Source organism: Heptranchias perlo, chromosome 2 (genome assembly GCF_035084215.1).
Source record: "Heptranchias perlo isolate sHepPer1 chromosome 2, sHepPer1.hap1, whole genome shotgun sequence".
NCBI classification, from domain to species: Eukaryota; Metazoa; Chordata; class Chondrichthyes; order Hexanchiformes; family Hexanchidae; genus Heptranchias; species Heptranchias perlo.
Window position 1 is genome coordinate 126,582,465 of NC_090326.1, and position 23,517 is coordinate 126,605,981.

A 23,517-nucleotide genomic window follows, 5' to 3' on the forward strand; every position below is an offset into this window, starting at 1 on the left:
GTAAATGGGGTTTCTGAAGCTCTGGTGGTAGAGTGCGAACAGCTCTGAGCAAATTCCGGGCCATGTAATTTTACAGGCTAATAAGGTAGACGAATTAACAGCGCAAATAGATGTAAATGGATATCAGATAATAGCAGTTACAGAGACATGGCTGCAGGGTGACCAAGGCTGGGAGCTGAATATCCACGGGTATTCGATATTTAGGAAGGACAGGCAAAAAGGAAAAGGAGGTGGGGTGGCGTTGTTAGTAAAGGATGAAATCAGAGCAACAGTGAGAAAGGATATTGGCTCAGAAAATCAAGATGTAGAATCAGTCTGGGTGGAGTTAAGAAGCACCACGGGGCAGAAAACACTGGTAGGAGTCATCTATATAGGCCTCCAAACAGTGGTAATGGAGAGGATGGGATCAAACAGGAAATTAGAGTTGCATGTAACAAGGGTACTACAATAATCATGGGTGACTTTAATCTACACATAGACTGGCCAAACCAAATTAGCAATAATACAGTGGAGGATGAATTCCTGAAGTGTGTACGAGATGGTTTTTTTAGACCAATACATTAAGGAACCAACTAGGGAACAGGCTATCCTAGATTGGGTATTGTGCAATGAGAAGGGGTTAATTAATAATCTTGTTGTGCGTGGTCCTTTAGGGAAGAGTGACCATAATATGACAGAATTCTTCATTAAGATGGAAAGTGAAGTAGTTCAATCCAAAACTAGGGTCCTAAATCTAAACCAAAGGAAACTATGAAGATATGAGGAGTGAGTTGGCTATGATAGATTGGGAAGTTTCATTAAAAAGGCATGACGGTGGATAGGCAATGGCTAACATTTAAGGAACGAATGCATGAATTGCAACAATTATACATTTCTTTCTGTCACAAAAACACAAAAGGAAAAGCAGCCCAAACGTGGCTAACAAAAGAAACTAAGGATAGTATTAGATCCAAAGAGGAGTCATATAAAGTTGCCAGAAAAAGTAGCAAGCCTGAGGATTGGGAGCAGTTTAGAATTCAGCAAAAAAGGATCAAGAGATTGATCAAGAGGGGAAAATCGAGTATGAGAGTAAACTTGCAAGGAACATAAAAGTGGACTGTAAAAGCTTCTACAAGTATGTAAAAAGAAAAAGATTAGTGAAGGCAAATGTAGGTCCCTTACAGTCAGAAACGGGAGAATTTATAATGGGGAACAAGGAAATGGCAGAGCAATTAAACAAATACTTTGATTCTGTCTTCACGGAAGAAGACACAAATAACTTTTCAGAAGTGCTGGGGAACCAAGGGACGAGTGAGAAGGAGGAATTAAAGGAAATTAGTACTAGTAAAAGAAAATAGTGCTGGAGAAATTAATGGGACGGAAAGCTGATAAATCCCCAGGGCCTGATAATCTGCATCCCAGAGTACTAAAAGAGGTAGCCATGGAAATAATGGATGCATTAGTTGTCATCTTCCAAAATTCTATAGATTATGGAACAGTTCTTGCAGATTGGAGGGTGGCAAATGTAAACCCATGATTTCAAAAAGGAGGGAGAGAGAAAACAGGGAACTAAGGACCGGTTAGCCTAACATCAGGAGCAGGAAAAATGCTAGAGTCTATTATAAAGGATGTGATAATAGGACACTTAGAAAATATCAACGGGATTAGACAAAGTCAATGTGGATTTATGAAAGTGAAATCGTGTTTGACAAACCTACTGGAGTTTTTTGAGGATGAACCGGTAGAATAAATGAGGGAGCACCAGTGGATATGGTTTATTTGGATTTTCAGAAGGCCTTTGATAAAGTCCCACATAAGAGGATAGTGCGCAAAATTAAAGCACATGGGATTGGCGATGATATACTGGCATGGATTGAAAATTGGTTAACAGACAGGAAACAGAGAGTAGGAATAAATGGGTCTTTTTCAGTGTGGCAGGCAGTGACTAGTGGGGTACCGCAGGGATCAGTGCTTGGGCCCCAGCTATTCAAAATATATATCAATGATTTGGATGAGGGAACCAAATGTAATGTTTCCAAGTTTGCTGATGACAAAAAACGAGGTGGGATCGTGAGTTGTGAGGAGGATGCAAAGAGGCTTCAAGGCGATTTAGACAGTGTTGAATGAGTAGGCAAATACATTTTTTTTATTCGTTCACGGGATGTGGGCATCGCTGGCAAGGCCAGCATTTATTGCCCATCCCGAATTGCCCTTGAGAAGGTGGTGGTGAGCCGCCTTCTTGAACCGCTGCAGTCTGTCTGGTGAAGGTTCTCGTACAGTGCTGTTAGGAAGGGAGTTCCAGGATTTTGACCCAGCGACGATGAAGGAACGGCGATATATTTCCAAGTCGGGATGGTGTGTGACTTGGAGGGGAACGTGCAGTTGGTCTTGTTCCCATGTGCCTGCTGCTCTTGTCCTTCTAGGTAGTAGAGGTCGCGGGTTTGGGAGGTGCTGTCAAAGCAGCCTTGGCGAGTTGCTGCAGTGCATCCTGTGGATGGTGCACACTGCAGCCACTGTGTGCCGGTGGTGGAGGGAGTGAATGTTTAGGGTGGTGAATGGGGTGCCAATCAAGTGGGCTGCTTTGTCCCGGATGGTGTCGAGCTTCTTCAGTGTTATTGGAGTTGCACTCATCCAGGCAAGTGGAGAGTATTCCATCACATTCCTGACTTGTGCCTTGTAGATGGTGGAAAGGCTTTGGGGAGTCAGGAGGTGAGTCACTCGCCGCAGAATCCCCAGCCTCTGACCTGCTCTTGTAGCCACAATATTTATATGGCTGGTCCAGTTAAGTTTCTGGTCAATGGTGACCCCCAGGATGTTGATGGTGGGGGATTCAGTGATAGTACATAGGAACACTAGAATGATACCCGGACTTCAAGGGTTAAGTTACGAGGAGAGATTACACAAATTGGGGTTGTATTCTCTAGAGTTTCGAAGGTTAAAGGGTGATCTGATCGAAGTTTATAAGATATTAAGGGGAACAGATAGGGTGGATGGAGAGAAACTATTTCCGCTGGTTGGGGATTTTAGGAGTAGGGGGCACAGTCTAAAAATTAGAGCCGGACCTTTCAGGAGCGAGATTAGAAAACATTTCTACACACAAAGGGTGGTAGAAGTTTGGAACTCTCTTCCACAAATGGCAATTGATACTAGCTCAATTGCTAAATTTAAATCTGAGATAGATAGCTTTTTGGCAACCAAAGGTATTAAGGGATATGGACCAAAGGCAGGTATATGGAGTTAGATCACAGATCAGCCATGATCTTATCAAATGGTGGAGCAGGCACGAGGGCTGAATGGCCTACTCCTGTTCCTATGTTCCTATGTTCCTATTGTGGCTACCTGATTGTCATTTGGAGGAATTCCTGTATCAATATTCAGCCAGAAGTGCCGAGTGGATGATCCATCTCGGCCTCCTCCCGATATCCCCACCATCACAGAAGCCAGTCTTCGGCCAATTCGATTCACTCCACGTGATATCAAGAAACGGCTGAGTGTACTGGATACAGCAAAGGCTATGGGCCCCGACAACATCCCAGCTGTAGTGCTGAAGACTTGTGCTCCAGAACTAGCTGCGCCTCTAGCCAAGCTGTTCCAGTACAGCTACAACACTGGCATCTACCCGACAATGTGGAAAATTGCCCAGGTGTGTCCTGTCCACAAAAAGCAGGACAAATCCAATCCGGCCAATTACCGCCCCATCAGTCTACTCTCAATCATCAGCAAAGTGATGGAAGGTGTCATCGACAGTGCTATCAAGCGGCACTTACTCACCAATAACCTGCTCACCGATGCTCAGTTTGGGTTCCGCCAGGACCACTCGGCTCCAGACCTCATTACAGCCTTGGTCCAAACATGGACAAAAGAGCTGAATTCCAGAGGTGAGGTGAGAGTGACTGCCCTTGACATCAAGGCAACATTTGACCGAGTGTGGCACCAAGGAGCCCTAGTAAAATTGAAGTCAATGGGAATCAGTGGGAAAACTCTCCAGTGGCTGGAGTCATACCTAGCACAAAGGAAGATGGTTGTGGTTGTTGGAGGCCAATCATCTCAGCCCCAGGACATTGCAGCAGGAGTTCCTCAGGGCAGTGTCCTAGGCCCAACCATCTTCAGCTGCTTCATCAATGACCTTCCCTCCATCATTAGGTCAGAAATGGGGATGTTCGCTGATGACTGCACAGTGTTCAGTTCCATTCGCAACCCCTCAAATAATGAAGCAGTCCGAGCCCGCATGCAGCAAGACCTAGACAACATTCAGGCTTGGGCTCATAAGTGGCAAGTAACATTCGCACCAGATAAGTGCCAGGCAATGACCATCTCCAACAAGAGAGAGTCTAACCACCTCCCCCTGACATTCAACGGCATTACCATCACTGAATCCCCCACCATCAACATCCTGGGGGTCACCATTGACCAGAAACTTAACTGGACCAGCCATATAAATACTGTGGCTACGAGAGCAGGTCAGAGGCTGGGTATTCTGCGGCGAGTGACTCACCTCCTGACTCCCCAAAGCCTTTCCACCATCTACAAGGCACAATTCAGGAGCGTGTTGAAATACTCTCCACTTGCTTGGATGAGTGCAGCTCCAACAACACTCAAGAAGCTCGACACCATCCAAGATAAAGCAGCCCGCTTGATTGGCACCCCATCCACCACACTAAACATTCACTCCCTTCACCACTGGTGCACTGTGGCTGCAGTGTGCACCATCCACAGGATGCACTGCAGCAACTCGCCAAGGCTTCTTCGACAGCACCTCCCAAACCCACGACCTCTACCACCTAGAAGGACAAGAGCAGCAGGCACATGGGAACAACACCACCTGCATGTTCCCCTCCAAGTCACACACCATCCCGACTTGGAAATATATCGCCGTTCCTTCATTGTCTCTGGGTCAAAATCCTGGAACTCCCTTCCTAACAGCACTGTGGGAGAACCATCACCACACGGACTGCAGCGGTTCAAGAAGGCGGCTCACCACCACCTTCTCAAGGGCAATTAGGGATGGGCAATAAATGCCGGCCTTGCCAGCGACGCCCACTTCCCGTGAACGAATAAAAAATAATATATATTATAACTGGTTTGCAATATTGCACGAGAGTGTACTAGAGTCAGTATTCTGGATGCTCACTAGCTAACTGGGATTTCACAAGGTCGCCACACAAGAACCATCTATTTCTCTCTTTTTTTTAATGAGACACTTAGATGAAGGGCCAAAGGGTTGAAAAGAAAAGGAGACAAAAGAAAATAAATCAAGTAGTGATTAAGTGATGCCAAACGTGTATGCAAAAGCTCGTGGATGTTGGAGGAAGTAAAGACTGAAGGAGGTGAGGACTTGCACAACTAAAGGTTTACGAGAACATTACAGCTGCAGCAGAGGAAATTATCTCCCCCCCCCCCCCCCCACCCCATTATTGTGAAGGTTGTCAAATTTAACAAACTGAATAAATATGGGTCGTAGTCAGTAAGAAAAGTAAAATTTGTGGAGATTTCTTTTTTTAAATGATTAACAAATGTAACAAAATCTCTTATTTACGGTAGGATTTGGTAGTTGTAAGTGAACAATGCATTTCCATGACTGATATAATAATATAGATGAGTTGGCATCTGGATTAGTATGAGGTTTCTGCTTTGTCACAGATATTAGTGGAAGGTACTGTAGGAGACAACTTGGGAGGAGACATTGGAATTGACGACCTGTCCTTCATGGATTGTGCTCTCTATAATGGTGAGTGTATTATTTATTGTTCAATTATAGTAGTTTCAATGGCGTTTATTAACATTGAGGATTTGACCTCCTTTAACTGTCCCTTGTTCTGTTACTTTTAGAACTGAATATATCTACAGTGTGGCTAAAGGGAGCGGACAATATGCAATCATTCATTGTATGGCTAATAGTCAAGGAATTTATATCCCAGAAGAGACAGTTGTAGAAAGATCATATTTAATGCCACATAAAGCAGGAGCTAAGCATGAACCTTGCACAATATTTCAAAAAGTAGCATAGTTAGAAAATAATATATATCGATTGAAGAACCAAAAACAGATATGCCAACTTGAATTTATATAGCGCTTTAACATAGTATAATGTCCCAAGGAGAGTAATCAGACAAAAATTGACACCCAGCCAAAGAAGGAGGTATGAGGGCAGGTGACTAAAAGTTTGGTCAAAGAGGTAGGTTTTAAGGAGTGTCTTAAAGGAGGAGACATGGGGAGAGGCAAAGAGGTTTGAGGGGGGGGGATTCCAGAGCTTAGGATCTAGACAGCTGAAGGAAGTGGGTGTGAAGGAAGTGGGGGATGCACAAGAGGTCAGAATTTGAGGAACGCAGAGATCTCGGAGGGTTGTAGTGAAGGGTTGGAGGAGGTGATAGAGATAGGGAATGGCGAGGCCATGGAGGGATTTGAACACCAGGATGAGAATTTTAAAATTGAAGCGTTGGTGGACCGGAGCCAATGAAGGTCAGTTAGCACAGGGGTGATGGGTGAACGGGGCTTGGTGCAATATGCATAGAAGCAGCATAAAAATTAAGCATCTATGAAAAGAAAGATTAAAAACCACTGTCAAAATAATTTCTTCAAAAGTATTTTTACATATATTAATTTTGTATAAGCCATACTAATTGCATTATCTGACAGTAATAATCTGCTGATTATTATTGAATAAAGCTTCAGTGATTATTTTCAACCTCTAATCTTTCAGCGGGATATCATGATAGATCAATGACATAATGACATTGAGTACCCTGGCCATTGCAGGCCTGCCATGACCATTGCCTACAGCAAAGAATAATATAATAATCCCCCCATTGTGAATTTCACAATATATACTATAAAAAATTCCTTCACTTTCTAACTTTCCCTCCTCAATGTTTCTCCACTTCTGGTTTTACCAGCCACACATTTCCCACCCAAAAAGATTGAGTACAGGATCTACTCTCGGACCTCTTCCAATTAACTAGCCCTTAGAAGGTACAGAAGACTTGTCTAGGGTCACCCTCTGGTATCCTTCACCCACTTCTCCAGTAGAGAAGTACTTGGCCTCTGGTCTTTCCACAGCATTGTACTTGAGACAGGGAAATCAGCTGGCTGAGATGATTAAATGCATGCCATGATGCATTGGTGCTCCGAAGTTGTATGCCATCACACTGCCCCAACCTGGAGTCACTTCAAGACTGAGACACAGCTTCACATGACAGTTCATATTGTCTTGCTTTCAGCTGACAATTGTCCCTCATTAACCTATTGTCATGCAAAACTGTCTTGTAACCCGTAAAGTTATGGATCCAATCTGTATATTTGGTGCTGTAATATACGTCAGCAACTCTGCATACTTGACTGTCACAGAATAAAAAAATCAAGATTAAAAAAACTTAGTTTAATCAACTTACTACTTAATTAGCGACGAATGAAGCCATCGTCATTATATGTTCTATGTTATAACATTTTTTAAAACTACTTGGCTCTTTCATAATTTTTCTAATACAACAATTTAAAACTATTTACTAACCTCTCATTTAAAAAAAAACTCCCTGGGAAATTTTTACCACTTCTACAATGTTTGCAAATGATTTTTAGTTTCAGACTTAGCTCATGCATGAGATTAAGGTTTGTGCTTTAAATCAATTCTCCTGTTAGTCATTGTGACATATGGGCTGGTCTGGTACGTGTGCTTCCAAGATGACAGTGAATGGCAGAATGAAAATCAAGGTTTTAGCCTTCAGTGTGGAATTGATAGGATGAGTATGATATGAAATGTAAAGAACTGGGACAGCAGCAATGAGAGAGAAGATTGTTGAATCTAACACTATTCAGAGAGTTTGCAGAGCTTCGAAGAGCCTGTGTTATTCCATCAGCCACTATGAGCTATTGGATAATGTCAGGAACAGCCTGGAACGACAAGAAGACATGTCAACAGTTTGTTGATAAATAATTCTAAGCGGATCACTTTTTTGCATGTATTACTGCGGTCCTCATTTCATCTGGCGTTGCTCGATGACTGCTCAGAATTGGTGACAGCCAGAAAGTTTAAATGCATTATTTATACAAGAGCTAGAATTCTGAGATGTGGAAACAGAGGTAACAGAAACAGAGAGTTGTTAACAATTATCCAGTGTATGACCAGGGTAGGGATGGGATTCAGAAGGGGAGTGGGGGTGGGGGGGGGGGGGGAATTCTTTCTTCTATTGCAGTTTATACAGAAATCCATTTCAGAACCAGGATAACTCTACCAATTGATCTCGTTCAGGTAGTTTACCAGCAACAGTTCCACCAACACCATCAGGATCACCAAGTCCTTCCACACTTCCTCCCAATAACTGCATGGTGAATGAATTCATTTGTAAAACAAACGGGCAGTGTGTTGACATCATCAAGAAATGTGATTTCAGGGAAGATTGTTCTGACAAGACAGATGAATTGCCCTGTGGTAAGCATCCAATTTTTTTTTCTATACATATATTATATATTGAAAGATAACATAGAAGAATTGAACAATAAAATGTTAACCTCAGAAAATGCATTTACCATGGAGAGTTGTGAAAATACAGATGATAGCAAAATAATATTTTGAGTCAGGAATCAGCTGATGTCCAGATCAACACATCTATCTTCACTTAGATTAATTTTATTGGAATCTTCTGTGTAAATTAGCTCCTCACTGTGTACTTGCTTACTCTTTTTCTCTGTTATGAAAATTTGAATGCAAACAAGTTTTTCATACGATTATTATTCTCTCCTCCTTTCTCTTAGACTTACTCTGATTTCTACCTTTTTCTCATATGTTCCTGTTGATCTATTTCTCTGTTAATCACTACATTTCTTTTCTTGTTCAACTTTCTTTTCCCCATACCATTTTTTAAACTTATTTTACATTCTTTCTCCCTTTTTTTTCCTCCATTTATTTTATTGTCCCCATAAACTCCTAATTTGGCCATCTATTTCCAGGCCCTATCTCTGTGATCTGCTTTCTCCAGAAAATAGCTATCCTCGAACAGGCATTAGGCCCCTTTAACATGTAAATTAGGGGGCTAATGCCTGTTGAAGGACCCCATGTTGTTGATGAGTGAGGCAGTCGTTGGCCTGCTTCACTAAGGATTCTCCAACGGTCCCCATGCCACCAACGAAAAGTAAGTTTAAAACAAAAAATTAATTCTTAGAAAAAACGTTCCTATAGAGCCAGGAGGATCAGTAGTGCTTCTCCGATTCCACAGGAGTTGCAATCGGCCCCCCCTCCCAGTCTCCAGTAGCCCCCTCCAGTTCCCCATCCCGGGACTTATCTGACATTGATCTCCTCACTCAGGTGAGTTGCCAATGGAAGCACGTTCAGCTCCTACAGCTCACACCGAATACGTTGATCAGGCCAGAGGACCAATTTCTGTTCGTCCTTTGTCCTCTTGGTTCGGGCACCCGCTGATCGCACAGCACCGATTCTACCCCTATATGTCTGCCCCTGTTATACTACAGGTATCTGCTTAGTGCTGGTACATACTTTTAAAGCATTGCAAGCCACTAACACTGAGCTGTACTGATGGTTTCGCACTGCTGAAAATGAAGCTCTGAGCATTTATACTTACACACGTATATAGAGCTCCACTCACCAGCATCCAAATGCTGTGACAATTTTTATCATGGAAAAGTCAGTGACTTCCTAACATTACCACATTTAAAAATAAAGTTTAAAGTTTTCCCAGATGGCCTTTATTATACACTTCACAATGGTGTAAAACCTAAACAGTGGGAGACTGCTTCCTCAAGGTAATTTCACTCTGCTTTTGTTAAAGTGAGCAGACTGAGATTGCACCAGTTGGATTCTATGGCCTAGAAATTGGATCGTGCCTGATTTGGGTGCGATCCCAGTGCTGCGCACACTGCGCGATCAGTCGCTAATGAATTTGGCAAAGGGGGCATCAAACAAGCGTTCGGTCCCCTACTTGCATATGCAAAGGGTCTAATGCCTGTTCCAGGCGCAGCCCCTAGACACCTATGCAGGAGCTTTTACCAAAATGGTGGGTGGCACACTTCTGGTGCTGAATGAGCATGTACACACAGCACGTCATATTGGATGCTGAATGAGCGCGTGCACACGGCACGCCATATTGGATGCTTAGGCGCCCATTTTACGCAGCGCCAACAAATTTCTATGTCTATATTGGTGTGTCGAATTGATGCAAAAGCTGCAGTGTGACTAGATTCATTCCAAAATCTGCAATAGGATCCTGCAGAATGTTGCAATTAGATGCCTTAGAAATATTTTTTAAGAGACAATAGTAATGAGCCTCAAGCTGCTATGGAAAGATTGTGATATTTTTCTCTCTACAGTTAGTAAGGTCTGTGATTTCGATAATGGGAACACATGTGGTTGGAAGCAGCAGATAGATACGTCAGCGACTGAAAATATCTTTCAATGGTTCATGGGACGAGGTTCTGATATACACCCAGGAGAAGAGGGCAACAGACCAACTACAGATCACACGAAGTATGGGCTATGTTTGTTTTGGCTTAACATTGATGTGAACCCTATCCCCTGCTTTGATATTTTTATTTTACTCAGATCCCTAAGTAAGGACCAAGCTCAAGGTCAATAGTGTACCAGGGTTATAAAAAGTAGGAGAGAATTAAAGGTAACAGCAACAAGTTGCACTTTTACAGCACATAGAAGACTGTCTCATAGCATCTTACAGAGGAGTTGAAGGAGGACTCGAGCAGGAGGTGGAGAATATTGGGGTTGATATGTTTCTGGGACTATCTGTCAGAGAAAACTCAGCCTAAGGCATTTTAGATTAACTGGAGTTTGTGGAGCGAAATGGAGGGGATGCAGCCGAGAAAAATATTTGAGAAATCAATTCTTGAGTCAATGAAGACACACATGAGAGTTTCAATAGTAGAGGGCGATGTACAGTGGCACAAGCAGGTGATGTTACAGAGATGGAAAACTGGAGTCCATGTAAATGACCAGACATGTCAGCACACCAACCTCAATGCTCCACACCACTAAACTATCAGCGAAGAAGGTTTCTAGAGCTGGAGTTGTAACCAGAGACCTGTATCAGTGGGAATTGAAGAAGATGATTTCAGTTTTGCTGCTATTGAACTTAAGAACTTTTAAATTCATCCAAGACTTGATGGGGGCAATTTTCAACTGCTGGCCACCTGTTTCTTGCCTGAAAAACAGGGGACCAGCAATTGATAATCAGGGAGTGGGGGCACCTCGGCCACCCCTTTAATGTCAGAGACCAGCCTGGTGTAATTTTCAGGCGGGCCTGTAAATGGACGAGCAGTCTGAAACAAACAGGAGGCTGCTTAAATATGCAAATCGGTCTCCTACACTGGTTGAAGGATCCCAATTGCAATTTTCAAGTACAAATGGGTAGACCACTTTTTGTACCAGATTGCAAATGGCCTAACTAGCAGTCCTTAAAGGGATCACTGGAGCCTGCACACAAAACGGCCCAGGAAAGTTGTCTTTTTTGGTGGGCTCCTCCTTGGCCTCTAGCCTGCTACCGACCCATTCAAGGCCCACCCAAGGATTGCCTCCCCCCTCCCCCCACCTGACCTGCTGGTCAGTTTAGCCAGACAATTTCCCACACTCCCAGAACCAGCGAACTGTAACAGGGCGGCTGTTCGGCACCTGCAGCTTGCCAGCGGCATACTACTGAGGCCTAGGCCTCAAAATGGCTCGGGCCTCACTCTGGCACAAATAGAGGGGCTGCTCCACTGACCTTGTGCCCATCTTGGGTGCTATTTTAAAATCGCCATGATGTCTGACTGACCAGTTGGATAATATGGCAACAGCCTTGGAATTAATGGTGGTGACAAAGGGTATAGTTGGGTGTTGTGGGACAGTGCTTATGGACAATGTCACGGAGGGGTAGTATAGTATCATAGTCGGTGCAGCACAGGAGGCCATCGTGTCTGTGTCGGCTCTTTGACAGAGCTATCCAATTAGTCCCATTCCCCTGCTCTTTCCCCGTAGCCCTGTAAATTTTTTCCCTTCAAGTATTTATCCAATTCTCTTTTGAAAGTTACTATTGAATCTGCTTCCACCACCCTATCAGGCAGTGCATTCCAGATCATTACAACTCGCTGGGTAAAAAATGTTTCCTCATGTTGCCTCTGGCTCGAGGCAGAAGGTAAATAAATTGGGAGAAAGGATGGAAAGGCTGGGGATTGAAGCAAGTGTGTTTGTGCGTGTGGCAGGAGAAACCATTCAAAGAAATGTAACGACAATATTGGGACAGATAGACAGGAAAGATATACTGATTGTAAGATGAAGGGAAGTTTAACAGTTTTGAGGTCCTGAGAAAGAATGAGTTAGCGTGGAGATGAGTTAAAAGATGATAATAATAATGTGGGTTAAAAATATCAACCACCATGGCTCTAACGACTTCCCATCTCCAGTAATCTGGTAAATAAAAGCTAGCTCGGCTAAGAAAGCTCCATTTTCAAATCAGCTCATTCAAATAAGATAAGGAGTAGTTTACGCAGCAGCATACCCAGATGCTATCATGTTACCGGTAAATTTACAAAAATCTATTTCCCAATTATTTGACTTGAGTCTAGAGGTTCTCAATTTGAAATGTTTTTTTCAGTCAGTAATTGCTTCATCGCTTCTTTTTGTCTGCTGGAGCAATTCCAGTAGCCATAAAACCTCCATGAATATAAATGTTAGTGAGCTTATCGTGATCAGCACATTGAAGGGTAATTTCACGTGGTGTACTTTCTGCGTTTCTCTAATTGAAGAAGTCTGTTGTTTTCTGATTCTCAGTATGACGAGATAAACTGACAAGCCAGCCTGCAAATAGCACATTTAAAAGGGCCATACTAAGAGGCATTTTGGGATCAGAAGGTGGACCCTGTCTTATTTCATTGTCATTCAGAAAATGAGATGTTGCCACTGTTAAACCTATCCAGTTTATTTCTGTCAAAGTTATAGCTTCAAATCTCAGTGTAAAAAATTAGGTTTCTCAAAATGCAGTCTTTATCTGTAAATATTTCTATAAAGACTTCACTTTTGAAAAATCAGGAAGTATCCTTTTCTCAGAATCGGAGGAATTGCATTTTCCACTGCATCAAAATCTGTCTTCTTATCAAGTGCTCTTGATATCAATGCTATGGATAAAATCATGTAAATATAATTGCTGCTGTAGGAACAAATTGGGTACGGTAGCATAGTGGTTATGTTACTGGGCTAGTAATCCAGAGGCCTGGACTAAAATCCAGAGTCATGAGTTCAAATCCCGCCACGGCAATTAATTAAATTCAATTAATTAAATAAAAATCTGGAATTAAAATACTAGTATCAGTAATGATGGCCATGAAACTACCGGATTGTCGTAAAAACCCATCTGGTTCACTAATGCCCTTTAGGGAAGGAAGCCTGCCGCCCTTACCCGGTCTGGCCGATATGTGACTCCAGACCCACAGCAATGTGGTTGATTCTTAATTGCCCTCTGAAATGGTCTAGCAAGCCACTCAGTTGTACAATCTCGCTACGAAAAGTCAGAAAAAGAATAAAACCGGACGGACCACCCGGCATCGGACCACTTGGCACCGGACACGACAACGGCAAAACACCAAGCCCAGTCGACCCTGCAAGGTCCTCCTTACTAACATCTGGGGACTTGTGCCAAAATTGGGAGAGCTGTCCCACAGACTAGTCAAGCAACAGCCTGACATAGCCATACTCACAGAATCATATCTTTCAGCCTACGTCCCAGACTCTTCCATCACCATCCCTGGGTATGTCCTGTCCCACCGGCAGGACAGACCCACCAGAGGTGGCGGTACAGTGATATACAGTCAGGAGGGAGTGGCCCTGGGAGTCCTCAACATTGACTCTGGACCCCATGAAATCTCATGGCATCAGGTCAAACATGGGCAAGGAAACCTCCTGCTGATTACCACCTACCGTCCTCCCTCAGCTGATGAATCAGTCCTCCTCCATGTTGAACACCACTTGGAGGAAGCACTGAGGGTAGCAAGGGCACAAAATGTATTCTGGGTGGGGGACTTCAATGTCCATCACCAAGAGTGGCTCGGTAGCACCACTACTGACCGAGCTGGCCGAGTCCTGAAGGACATAGCTGCTAGACTGGGCCTGCGGCAGGTGGTGAGCGAACCAACACGAGGGAAAAACTTACTTGACCTCGTCCTCACCAATCTACCTGTCGTAAATGCATCTGTCCATGACAGTATTGGTAGGAGTGACCACCGCACAGTCCTCGTGGAGATGAAATCCCGTCTTCGCACTGAGGACACCATCCAACGTGTTGTGTGGCACTACCACCGTGCTAAATGGGATAGATTCAGAACAGATCTAGCAGCTCGTAACTGGGCATCCATGAGGTGCTGTGGGCCAGCACAATCTGTAACCTCATGGCCCGGCATATTCCTCACTCTACCATTACCAACAAGCCAGGGGATCAACCCTGGTTCAATGAGGAGTGTAGAAGAGCATGCCAGGAGCAGCACCAGGCGTACCTAAAAATGAGGTGCCAACCTGGTGAAGCTACAACTCAGGACTACACGCATGCTAAACAGCGGAAGCAACATGCTATAGACAGAGCTAAGCGATTCCACAACCAACGGATCAGATCAAAGCTCTGCAGTCCTGCCACATCCAGTCGTGAATGGTGGTGGACAATTAAACAACTAACGGGAGGAGGAGGCTCTGCAAACATCCCCATTCTCAATGATGGCAGAGTCCAGCACATGAGTGCAAAAGACAAGGCTGAAGCGTTTGCAACCATCTTCAGCCAGAAGTGCCGAGTGGATAATCTATCTCAGCCTCCTCCCGATATCCCCACCATCACGGAAGCCAGTCTTCCGCCAATTTGATTCACTCCACGTGATATCAAGAAACGGCTGAGTGCACTGGATACAGCAAAGGCTATGGGCCCTGACAACATCCCAGCTGTAGTGCTGAAGACTTGTGCTCCAGAACTAGCTGCGCCTCTAGCCAAGCTGTTCCAGTACAGCTACAACACTGGCATCCACCCGACAATGTGGAAAATTGCCCAGGTATGTCCTGTCCACAAAAAGCAGGACAAATCCAATCCGGCCAATTACCGCCCCATCAGTCTACTCTCAATCATCAGCAAAGTGATGGAAGGTGTCGTCGACAGTGCTATCAAGCGGCACTTACTCACCAATAACCTGCTCACCGATGCTCAGTTTGGGTTCCGCCAGAACCACTCGGCTCCAGACCTCATTACAGCCTTGGTCCAAACATGGACAAAAGAGCTGAATTCCAGAGGTGAGGTGAGAGTGACTGCCCTTGACATCAAGGCAGCATTTGACCGAGTGTGGCACCAAGGAGCCCGAGTAAAATTGAAGTCAATGGGAATCAGGGGGAAAACTCTCCAGTGGCTGGAGTCATACCTAGCACAAAGGAAGATGGTAGTGGTTGTTGGAGGCCAAGCATCTCAGCCCCAGGGCATTGCTGCAGGAGTTCCTCAGGGCAGTGTCCTAGGCCCAACCATCTTCAGCTGCTTCATCAATGACCTTCCCTCCATCATAAGGTCAGAAATGGGGATGTTCGCTGATGACTGCACAGTGTTCAGTTCCATTCGCAACCCCTCAGATAATGAAGCAGTCCGAGCCTGCATGCAGCAAGACCTGGACAACATCCAGGCTTGGGCTGATAAGTGGCAAGTAACATTCGCGCCAGATAAGTGCCAGGCAATGACCATCTCCAACAAGAGAGAGTCTAACCACCTCCCCTTGACATTCAACGGCATTACCATCGCCGAATCCCCCACCATCAACATCCTGGGGGTCACCATTGACCAGAAACTTAACTGGACCAGCCATATAAATACTGTGGCTACGAGAGCAGGTCAGAGGCTGGGTATTCTGCGGCGAGTGACTCACCTCCTGACTCCCCAAAGCCTTTCCACCATCTACAAGGCACAAGTCAGGAGTGTGATGGAATACTCTCCACTTGCCTGGATGAGTGCAGCTCCAACAACACTCAAGAAGCTCGACACCATCCAAGATAAAGCAGCCCGCTTGATTGGCACCCCATCCACCACCCTAAACATCCACTCCCTTCACCACCGGCGCACTGTGGCTGCAGTGTGCACCATCCACAGGATGCACTGCAGCAACTCGCCAAGGCTTCTTCAACAGCACCTCCCAAACCCGCGACCTCTCCCACCTAGAAGGACAAGGGCAGCAGGCGCATGGGAACAACACCACCTGCACGTTCCCCTCCAAGTCACACACCATCCCGACTTGGAAATATATCGCCGTTCCTTCATTGTCGCTGGGTCAAAATCCTGGAACTCCCTTCCTAACAGCACTGTGGGAGAACCGTCACCACACGGACTGCAGCGGTTCAAGAAGGCGGCTCACCACCACCTTCTCGAGGGCAATTAGGGATGGGCAATAAATGCCGGCCTTGCCAGCGACGCCCACATCCCGTGAACGAATAAAAAAAAAACAAATCAAACTAATATTTAAATTGGATACAGAAGCCAGAAGCGACTCAGTGTAATTTCAGGGATGTATAAGTGCTTGAAATCTAAACTAGGCCAAACTAAGCTGCAGTTTAGAAGTCTATAGAAGAGGAGACATGGGGCATGATTTTTACTCCGAGCTGAGTACCCCGCCCGCCCGCAGATATTCGCATGGGGAACCCGGAAGCAAATTGAGTGTGTCACAATCTGGCTGCCTGTCAGCAGTGAAAGGAGCTGCAAATCAGAGAGGGGGCGAGAGGGAGAGTGAGATCATTGGGTTTGAAAAAAGTTGGAGGGGGGGAACGTGGACGACATCTGGGGCGGTGGGGGGGGTGGGGGGGGGTCAGCCAGCAGCGGGGATTGGTGGGGGAAGGGTTGCCCAATTGGGGGGGTCCTGTTGGCCAGGTGAGCTTCTTGGGCTTGGATGAAGCATTCCAGCTCCTCCAGGCCCACAAGCAGTGCAATAAAGACACTCACCTCATGGATCCGCTCCTTCCCACCTGATTTCACCTGATGTGATTCGGAAGCGAAGGGAAACCCAAACAGGTAAGATGAAATTCATTTTAATGTTCCAATACTAAAAATGAGGTACATTGCCCTTTTAAGTATCGGCCTGCCAGCTTTAAGTGGAGGCGGGACTTCCTCGTGTCTGCTGTCCTCACACGCACAAACCTGCCTGGGTTAAACCCAGAAATGGGCGAGTTGGTGCCGGGATGCAGTCCTGCTCCAAAAAGCTGTTATTTTAACCTCCCACCTGCCCCCAACCCACCCGTTCTTGGGGGTTAAAATTTACCCCATGTACACTGCAGAAAGTAGAACTTCTTCAACTGCTGACATGGGAATATGTACGCCCTGTAGCAATGCCCATCGCACTTTTCACCAGCCATTTTTTTATTCAGCTAAATTTGGCCCACAAAGGTACCCTCAGTAAATCTCGTTTTGATTTGGTTTTGTACAAGCTATTCTATCTCTGAAGCTTAAGGTAGCTTTAAGCATCACCATTCCCACATAGAATCTTATACTGCTATTCATACAAAATCGTAACTTATTGTCACTGGTGTCTTGCAAAGGTATATTTTCTTACAAATGTAAGAATAGTAAATGAAAGAAATGAAAAATTATTAAGCAGGGTACCGAACATCAGTCAGTTTGAATTTCAGTCAATTTTCCAAAACTCATTGGTTCCGATAATAACTGCGAGGTGCGAAAGGAGCGGTGGGAGGATTTGGGGCCGGGAAACCAGAATTATGGGTTTCCCGCAGCTCCTGCCAAATTTAACGGCAGGACCTGTTTTAAATTTTTTCAACAGGTTTCCCGGGCTGCAACCAGTCAGAATGACAGGTTGTCTGGCTGTCGGGTGGAAAGGCAGCTGGGGAGCAGAGGAGAGGTAAGTCCGACATTGTTGGGTGGGGGTGTGGCTGAGTGGATGGGGGGGGGTGCGGTGAGCGGGGGTGAGTCAGCCGATCATGGTGGGGGGGGAGGGGGTTGACCGATCGCGGTGGGGGTGGGGGGGTTGGTCCGATTGAGGGAGGGGTGGCGGCTGATCGCAGCGGGCGGAAGGGCAGCCATCACGGGGGGAATCGGCTGATCGCGGGGCTCTGATCACGTGGAGGTAAGTTTGGTGGGCTGTGGGGGGGAGCACCCCTGCTCCTCCTGGCCCACAAGCAGTGCTGTAAAGGCATTTACCTGATGGATCCGGCCTTTACCCCTCTCTTCAGCTGCCAGGTTAAGTTAAGTTAAATTGAAGGCACGCAGCCTCCTTAAAATATTGTAGTGACCGACCCGCCTCCTGAGAACAGGCAGGTCACCCGCCCCCTGACCCACCTCCGTTAAAACCTAAAGTGGGCGGGTTGGGGTTGGGTTGCCCATTTCTTTATTTTTAACCCCCCATCTGCCTTCACCCCCCTCCCACCTGCCCTGGGGGGTTAAAATTACCCCCATTGAGGTAACACTATGCTGTATTCCATTATTTTCTTCTAAGCACCATCACCACAATAATATTTAGGTTGGGAGTATCTTATTACAAGTCCTATTCAATTGTTGATCTATGGCAAAATAACATTCATAATTTATCACAAAAGTAGCAGACTGAAATGTTCAAGCTGTCCCAGCTCACTAGCATTCACATATGTCAAAGGCAAATGTGGTATCTTTGAAAAATAATCTTGTAGTGGATATAAAGTAATGCAGAGATTTTTGTGAATCATTTGTATAGGCTTCAAACAGTTTTAGTCTAGATGCTAATGTAACATTCAGTTTTGATTCGCCTTCCATTCTTATACTAAGTTGTAATCCTGTTGTTCCCATTAGGATGCTTTCCCCAAATGATTTTAATAATGTCATATTTGTAGATTTATAAAACATCTTTGAAACTATTCGGCATTGAAATGAATATAATTGTTCAAGGACTAAAGGGTTTTTAAAGTTTAATGTCCTAATGGACACGGTCACACAGTTTCCTTTGTGTCACAGAATCATAGCTTCCCCATCATAGCTATCTACTCTCATCTAATTTCCATGCTTTTTCCCCATGTCATGTGAAAACATAGTTCTGAGCCTAATTGACTGTCGGAGCCATTAAGTCAATATGAGCATTGAATGAAATTCTCCTTGGGTCCAGGAGCATTGGGAGACGGATGCAATCTAAGAAGCCAAACTATTCCAATCCAAAGCATTCAGTAGGCAACTCCCCTCATCCTTCATGAAAATTGTATTAAAACAATGTAGATATAGAATTATTCGGACTGATAGTACCAATGTGAATTCTTACTTTCAATTACTGGAGTGATTGTAGCCCCACCTAATCGACGATGGAGTGCATCTTGGTATTACTGCTGAGATGCGTTTGTTACAAAACTCCACCATTAACCCTGGGGGACTCCCCAAGGTTAAGTGGAAGTTCCCTGATTTGAATCTCAATGGTGGACACCGCTGCCACTAGGGGCACATCTAGGACGCACACCCGCCAGAGAAGCTGCGAAGATGGCCAAAAACTGCTTGGCTGGGGGATTGCTAGGCAACCAAGCAAGTTAGAAACTCTTATCGCATTTAAAAGGTACTTGGATATGCACTTGAAATGCCGTAACCTACAAAGCTATGGACCAAGAGCTGGAAAGTGGGATTAGGCTGGATGGCTCTTTTTCGGCCAGCACAGACATGATGGGACAAATGGCCTCCTTCTGTACCGTAAATGTCTATGATTCTATGAATATTTTAAAGTTGAAAAAGATTTGGCCCTTTTCTTCTGTGGTGCAGGACGCAATCATGACCTAGACTTCCAGGTGGTCCCCACATCCCACTGATCATACACTGAAGGTTCAAGGTGTGGAAACTTCTGAAATGGGGAGTTCCCACCCTACCTCAACCCTCCCCACCGCCCCCTCTCCCCATTAGGATGTCCTATGTTTGAGGCAGAGGAGGCTTCCTCCCCAACAGGCCATAGAAGAATCCCCAATATAAGTCTGGAACCGAGCCTAGTCTCCAGCTTCCGACCTAATTTTCAGCCGATCCAGCAAACTCTCGCTGAAGTTATTGAGGGGTACATTGGTCTACCCATGTTTCTAAAGTAGCTCCAGAGTTAATTTGGAGCAGTAAGTACATGGTTGCAAGTAAAGATATATTTACGCACCAGACCAAAGAATAACAGACAAAAATAGTACACGTCCTTATTTTACCACACTGAAAAAATATGGACAGTTCTGATCTTTATTCTTTTGTGTGCGTTGCAAATATACACCTGCAGCCTTCCAGTGATAGATCATCACAACGATTGGTTTTTACGGTCACAAGGGGGCTGTAATTCTTCTTTTGACAAAATCTGGGAGAGATACTTGTCTTTTTTTCAATTATCATGAACTGTTAATGAAAACATGGGAACATACAAACCGGGACCATGCGGTCCCTGTGAGAAAGATTTTGTGAATGGTAATGAACAAATATTAGCCACTCACAACACTCCTGCACTAATGATCCTTTAATGCTTCTCAAGCAGCTATATGAGTCACTTACGTGGTATAACTTGCTCCAATTTGTTAATCCAGCTGTGAAATAGTCAATTGTGACAGAATGATTCAAGTGCAAGTAAGAAAATGATGTTTCACTGATAATATGCTGCAAGCTCTCATGAGCACTGTAATGGAGCACCGTGATGACATTTTGGTGGGAAAGCAGGGTTCCAAATATGCAGAGAAGGAGGCATGCACAGGAATCTGTCACAGACATGGGGCTCGAGATGAGCGGGGGGTCGACAGGGCGCGTGGGTAACCCGCCCGGTGAAATCAGGGTGCTCCGCACGCAATCACAGGATAATTGGAGCCACTTACCTGTGCTTCCAGGTTTCCCGCTAGTAAGCTGTGCGGTGGGTGGACTGCGCATGCGCAGTAAGGTCTGTCAGCTGGAGGAGCCCTATTTAAAGGGGCAGACCTCCACTGACTGATGCTGCAGAAAATAGGCAAAATTACAGCATGGAGCAGCCCAGGGAGAAGGCTGCTCCCAGTTTAATGATGCCTCACTCCAGGTATCATTGGATGGGGTGAGGAGGAGGGGGAGGACAGAAATCTTCCCCCCGGCGAGCAGGAGGAAGCGGCCTGCCTCTGCCACCAAGAAGGCCTGGCTCGAGGTGGCAGAGGAGGTCACCTGCACCACCAACATATCGTGCACCTGCATACAGTGCAGGAGGCGCTTCAATGACCTAAGTAGGTCAGCCGAAGTGAGTACACTTACTCATTCCCCTACACTCCGTCTGCCACATCACCGCCCCCACCCCACATCTCCTTCTGCACTGCCAACACTATTCTATCACATCACCCCTCACACCCAATCAAAGCTCATCCTCATCTTACCTGCACTTACTCACCTCGCCAGTACTCATCCCACCAAAAGAACATAAGAAATAGGAGCAGGAGTAGGCCAATCGGCCCCTCGAGCCTGCTCCACCATTCAATAAGATCATGGCTGATCTGATCCTAACCTCTACCACCACTACCATTCAACCCAATCCTCATACAATCTCATGGCTCTATCTCATACTCACCCTCTCGTGCATCTCTTTCACGGTCAGCCTCACTCAACCTGCCACTACCTGTGCTGCAGCCACAGGGCATGCATCACATATGTGCAGTAGGAAGTGTAAGGCAAACATGTCGTGAGCATGAAGGGTGTTTGAGGGTTTGTCATGGTTTTTACCTATATTTAATTTCTGATCAACTCACATAACATATTATATTGTCACCACTACTGCCACGTCTTTGCGAATCTTGTCTGGTTTGTGCAATAATGCCCTTTCCTGAGGATCACAATGAAGACCCACAACTGATGCCACCCATTGTGTCACTGCAGAGTGGGTGTAGGTGTATTTGCAGGGCTCTTTTGCGCAGACAACTGAGAGACGTCGGCGATGTGCCCGGTTGCACCCTGGAAGGATGCGGAGAAGAAGTTGTTGAGGGCAGTGGTGACTTTGACAGCGACAGGTAAGAAGATGGTGCTCGGGCCAGTCGGGAGTAGCTCGGCATGAAGGAGGCTGCAGATATCCACGACTACATGTCGAGTGACTCTGAGCCTCCATGTGCACTGCTGCTCAGAGAGGTCCAGGAAGCTGAGCCTCGGTCTGTAGACCCTGTGGCGAGGGTAGTGCCCTCTGCGAAGTATCTCTCTCTGTGGTTGCCGTCCCTCATGCTGTGCAGGTAGATGAATCACAGCACTGTGTTGTGGAGCTCCACGTGTCAGAGGTGGACGGCGTGGACGGCGAGGCTGGTGATGCTGTTCGCCCTCCGAGGACGTCATGACTGCAGCTATGGCGGCCCCCATCCGGAAGATGTACATCTGAGGGGGTCCGCAAGGTAGGTACATGTGTCTGGACCCCGGGGTAAGTGTGCAAGTTGGTGAATTTTATTGCTAAGAGGAAGGTGGTGGAGGCCAATCTTTGTCCAGAGTGACAGAGTGGCCTCCTGCAATGAGTGAGGGTCTCTCCCCCAACCTGTCAAATGGACCTTTGCAGCTGCCAAAGGCTGGTGGCTGCAACACGTCCATTTGAACTGGGAGTGTTTCCCCCAGTACGGGATACAGTCTCAGTTAATTGCAAAATCTGATCCCTCCTAAAATATCAGGTCAATCAGGTCTGTAAACAACCTGATGTACCTGTTCAAGTACTTTAAGTGGCATCCCGCCAGTCCCATATGCGGGGGCTGCGCGCGCATGTCAGCGCGTCACTGGGGAACCCAGAAATGGGGCAGGTTGGAGCCGGGCTCCGCACCTGCCCCGGGAATCCCGGATTTTCGCTGCCCCCCCCGCCATGAACGCACCCGATCGCGGGTGCGAAAATAGAGCCCATGGTCTCCGGCACTAAAGTGAGCTGCCAGTAAATGAGGAAAGTATTTTGTGACCTAAGGAACAGCAACAAGGTAAGGCCTGAATATGAGTGTAAAAAAGAACCCCATGATATATATGCAAATTATGTAATTCTTTAAAAAGTAAAAAAAAACTGCACTGACGCAGAGGAACGTTAACAAGGACCAGTCAATCTCTTGTGACACACCGATAGTCAAGACCCAGTTTAGTCTTCAGTTGGAAGAAGGGTTTGAAGCAAGGGATAATTGGACCAGGGTGCACAGGCATAATTCAGCTCCCCTTTTAACATCAATACATTCTGTCCTTATTTTTACATAGTTCCATGATCCAGGAAGCAGAGAAGAGGGAAGTGGAGGGGGGAGTAGGAGGGGAGGATATATGGGCTGAATGGGTAGTTCAAAGAGGAAGAGGTAGGGAATCATTTTAATATTCCCCTTCCTCTCCTTCTCCCAACCCCTCCTCACCAGCCCCTCCGGTTCTCCCCTTTCCTTTTCTTCTTCTCTATCCCCTTCCCTCCTCTTGCCTCCCCGTCCCTTCCTCGCTTCCCCCCCACCCCCATTTTCCTCTCTCCTCCTTCTGCCTCCCCTCCCCCTCCTTTTTCCTCCTTTCTCCCCCTCTCCCTTCTTTGGTCTGGTAGAGCAAGTTACAAATTCTAATATGGGAGGGTGTGAGGGAGAAGAAATTTATGCAGCTAATGCTGGGGGTCCCGTTAGAGGGAAGCGCAGGTTGAGTTGCA

General features: G+C 45.8%; 1 protein-coding gene across 1 annotated transcript in view; it reads left to right on the forward strand.

Annotated features, from left to right (window-relative positions):
- The window catches only part of malrd1 (MAM and LDL receptor class A domain containing 1), a 397,527-nt gene that overhangs the window by 139,035 nt on the left and 234,975 nt on the right, over window positions 1–23,517 (forward strand). The window contains exons 18-20 of the mRNA XM_068007090.1: window positions 5,620–5,711; window positions 8,229–8,404; window positions 10,297–10,453. Coding sequence (XP_067863191.1) covers window positions 5,620–5,711; window positions 8,229–8,404; window positions 10,297–10,453 — 425 coding nt within the window. The remainder of the gene's footprint in view (window positions 1–5,619; window positions 5,712–8,228; window positions 8,405–10,296; window positions 10,454–23,517) is intronic.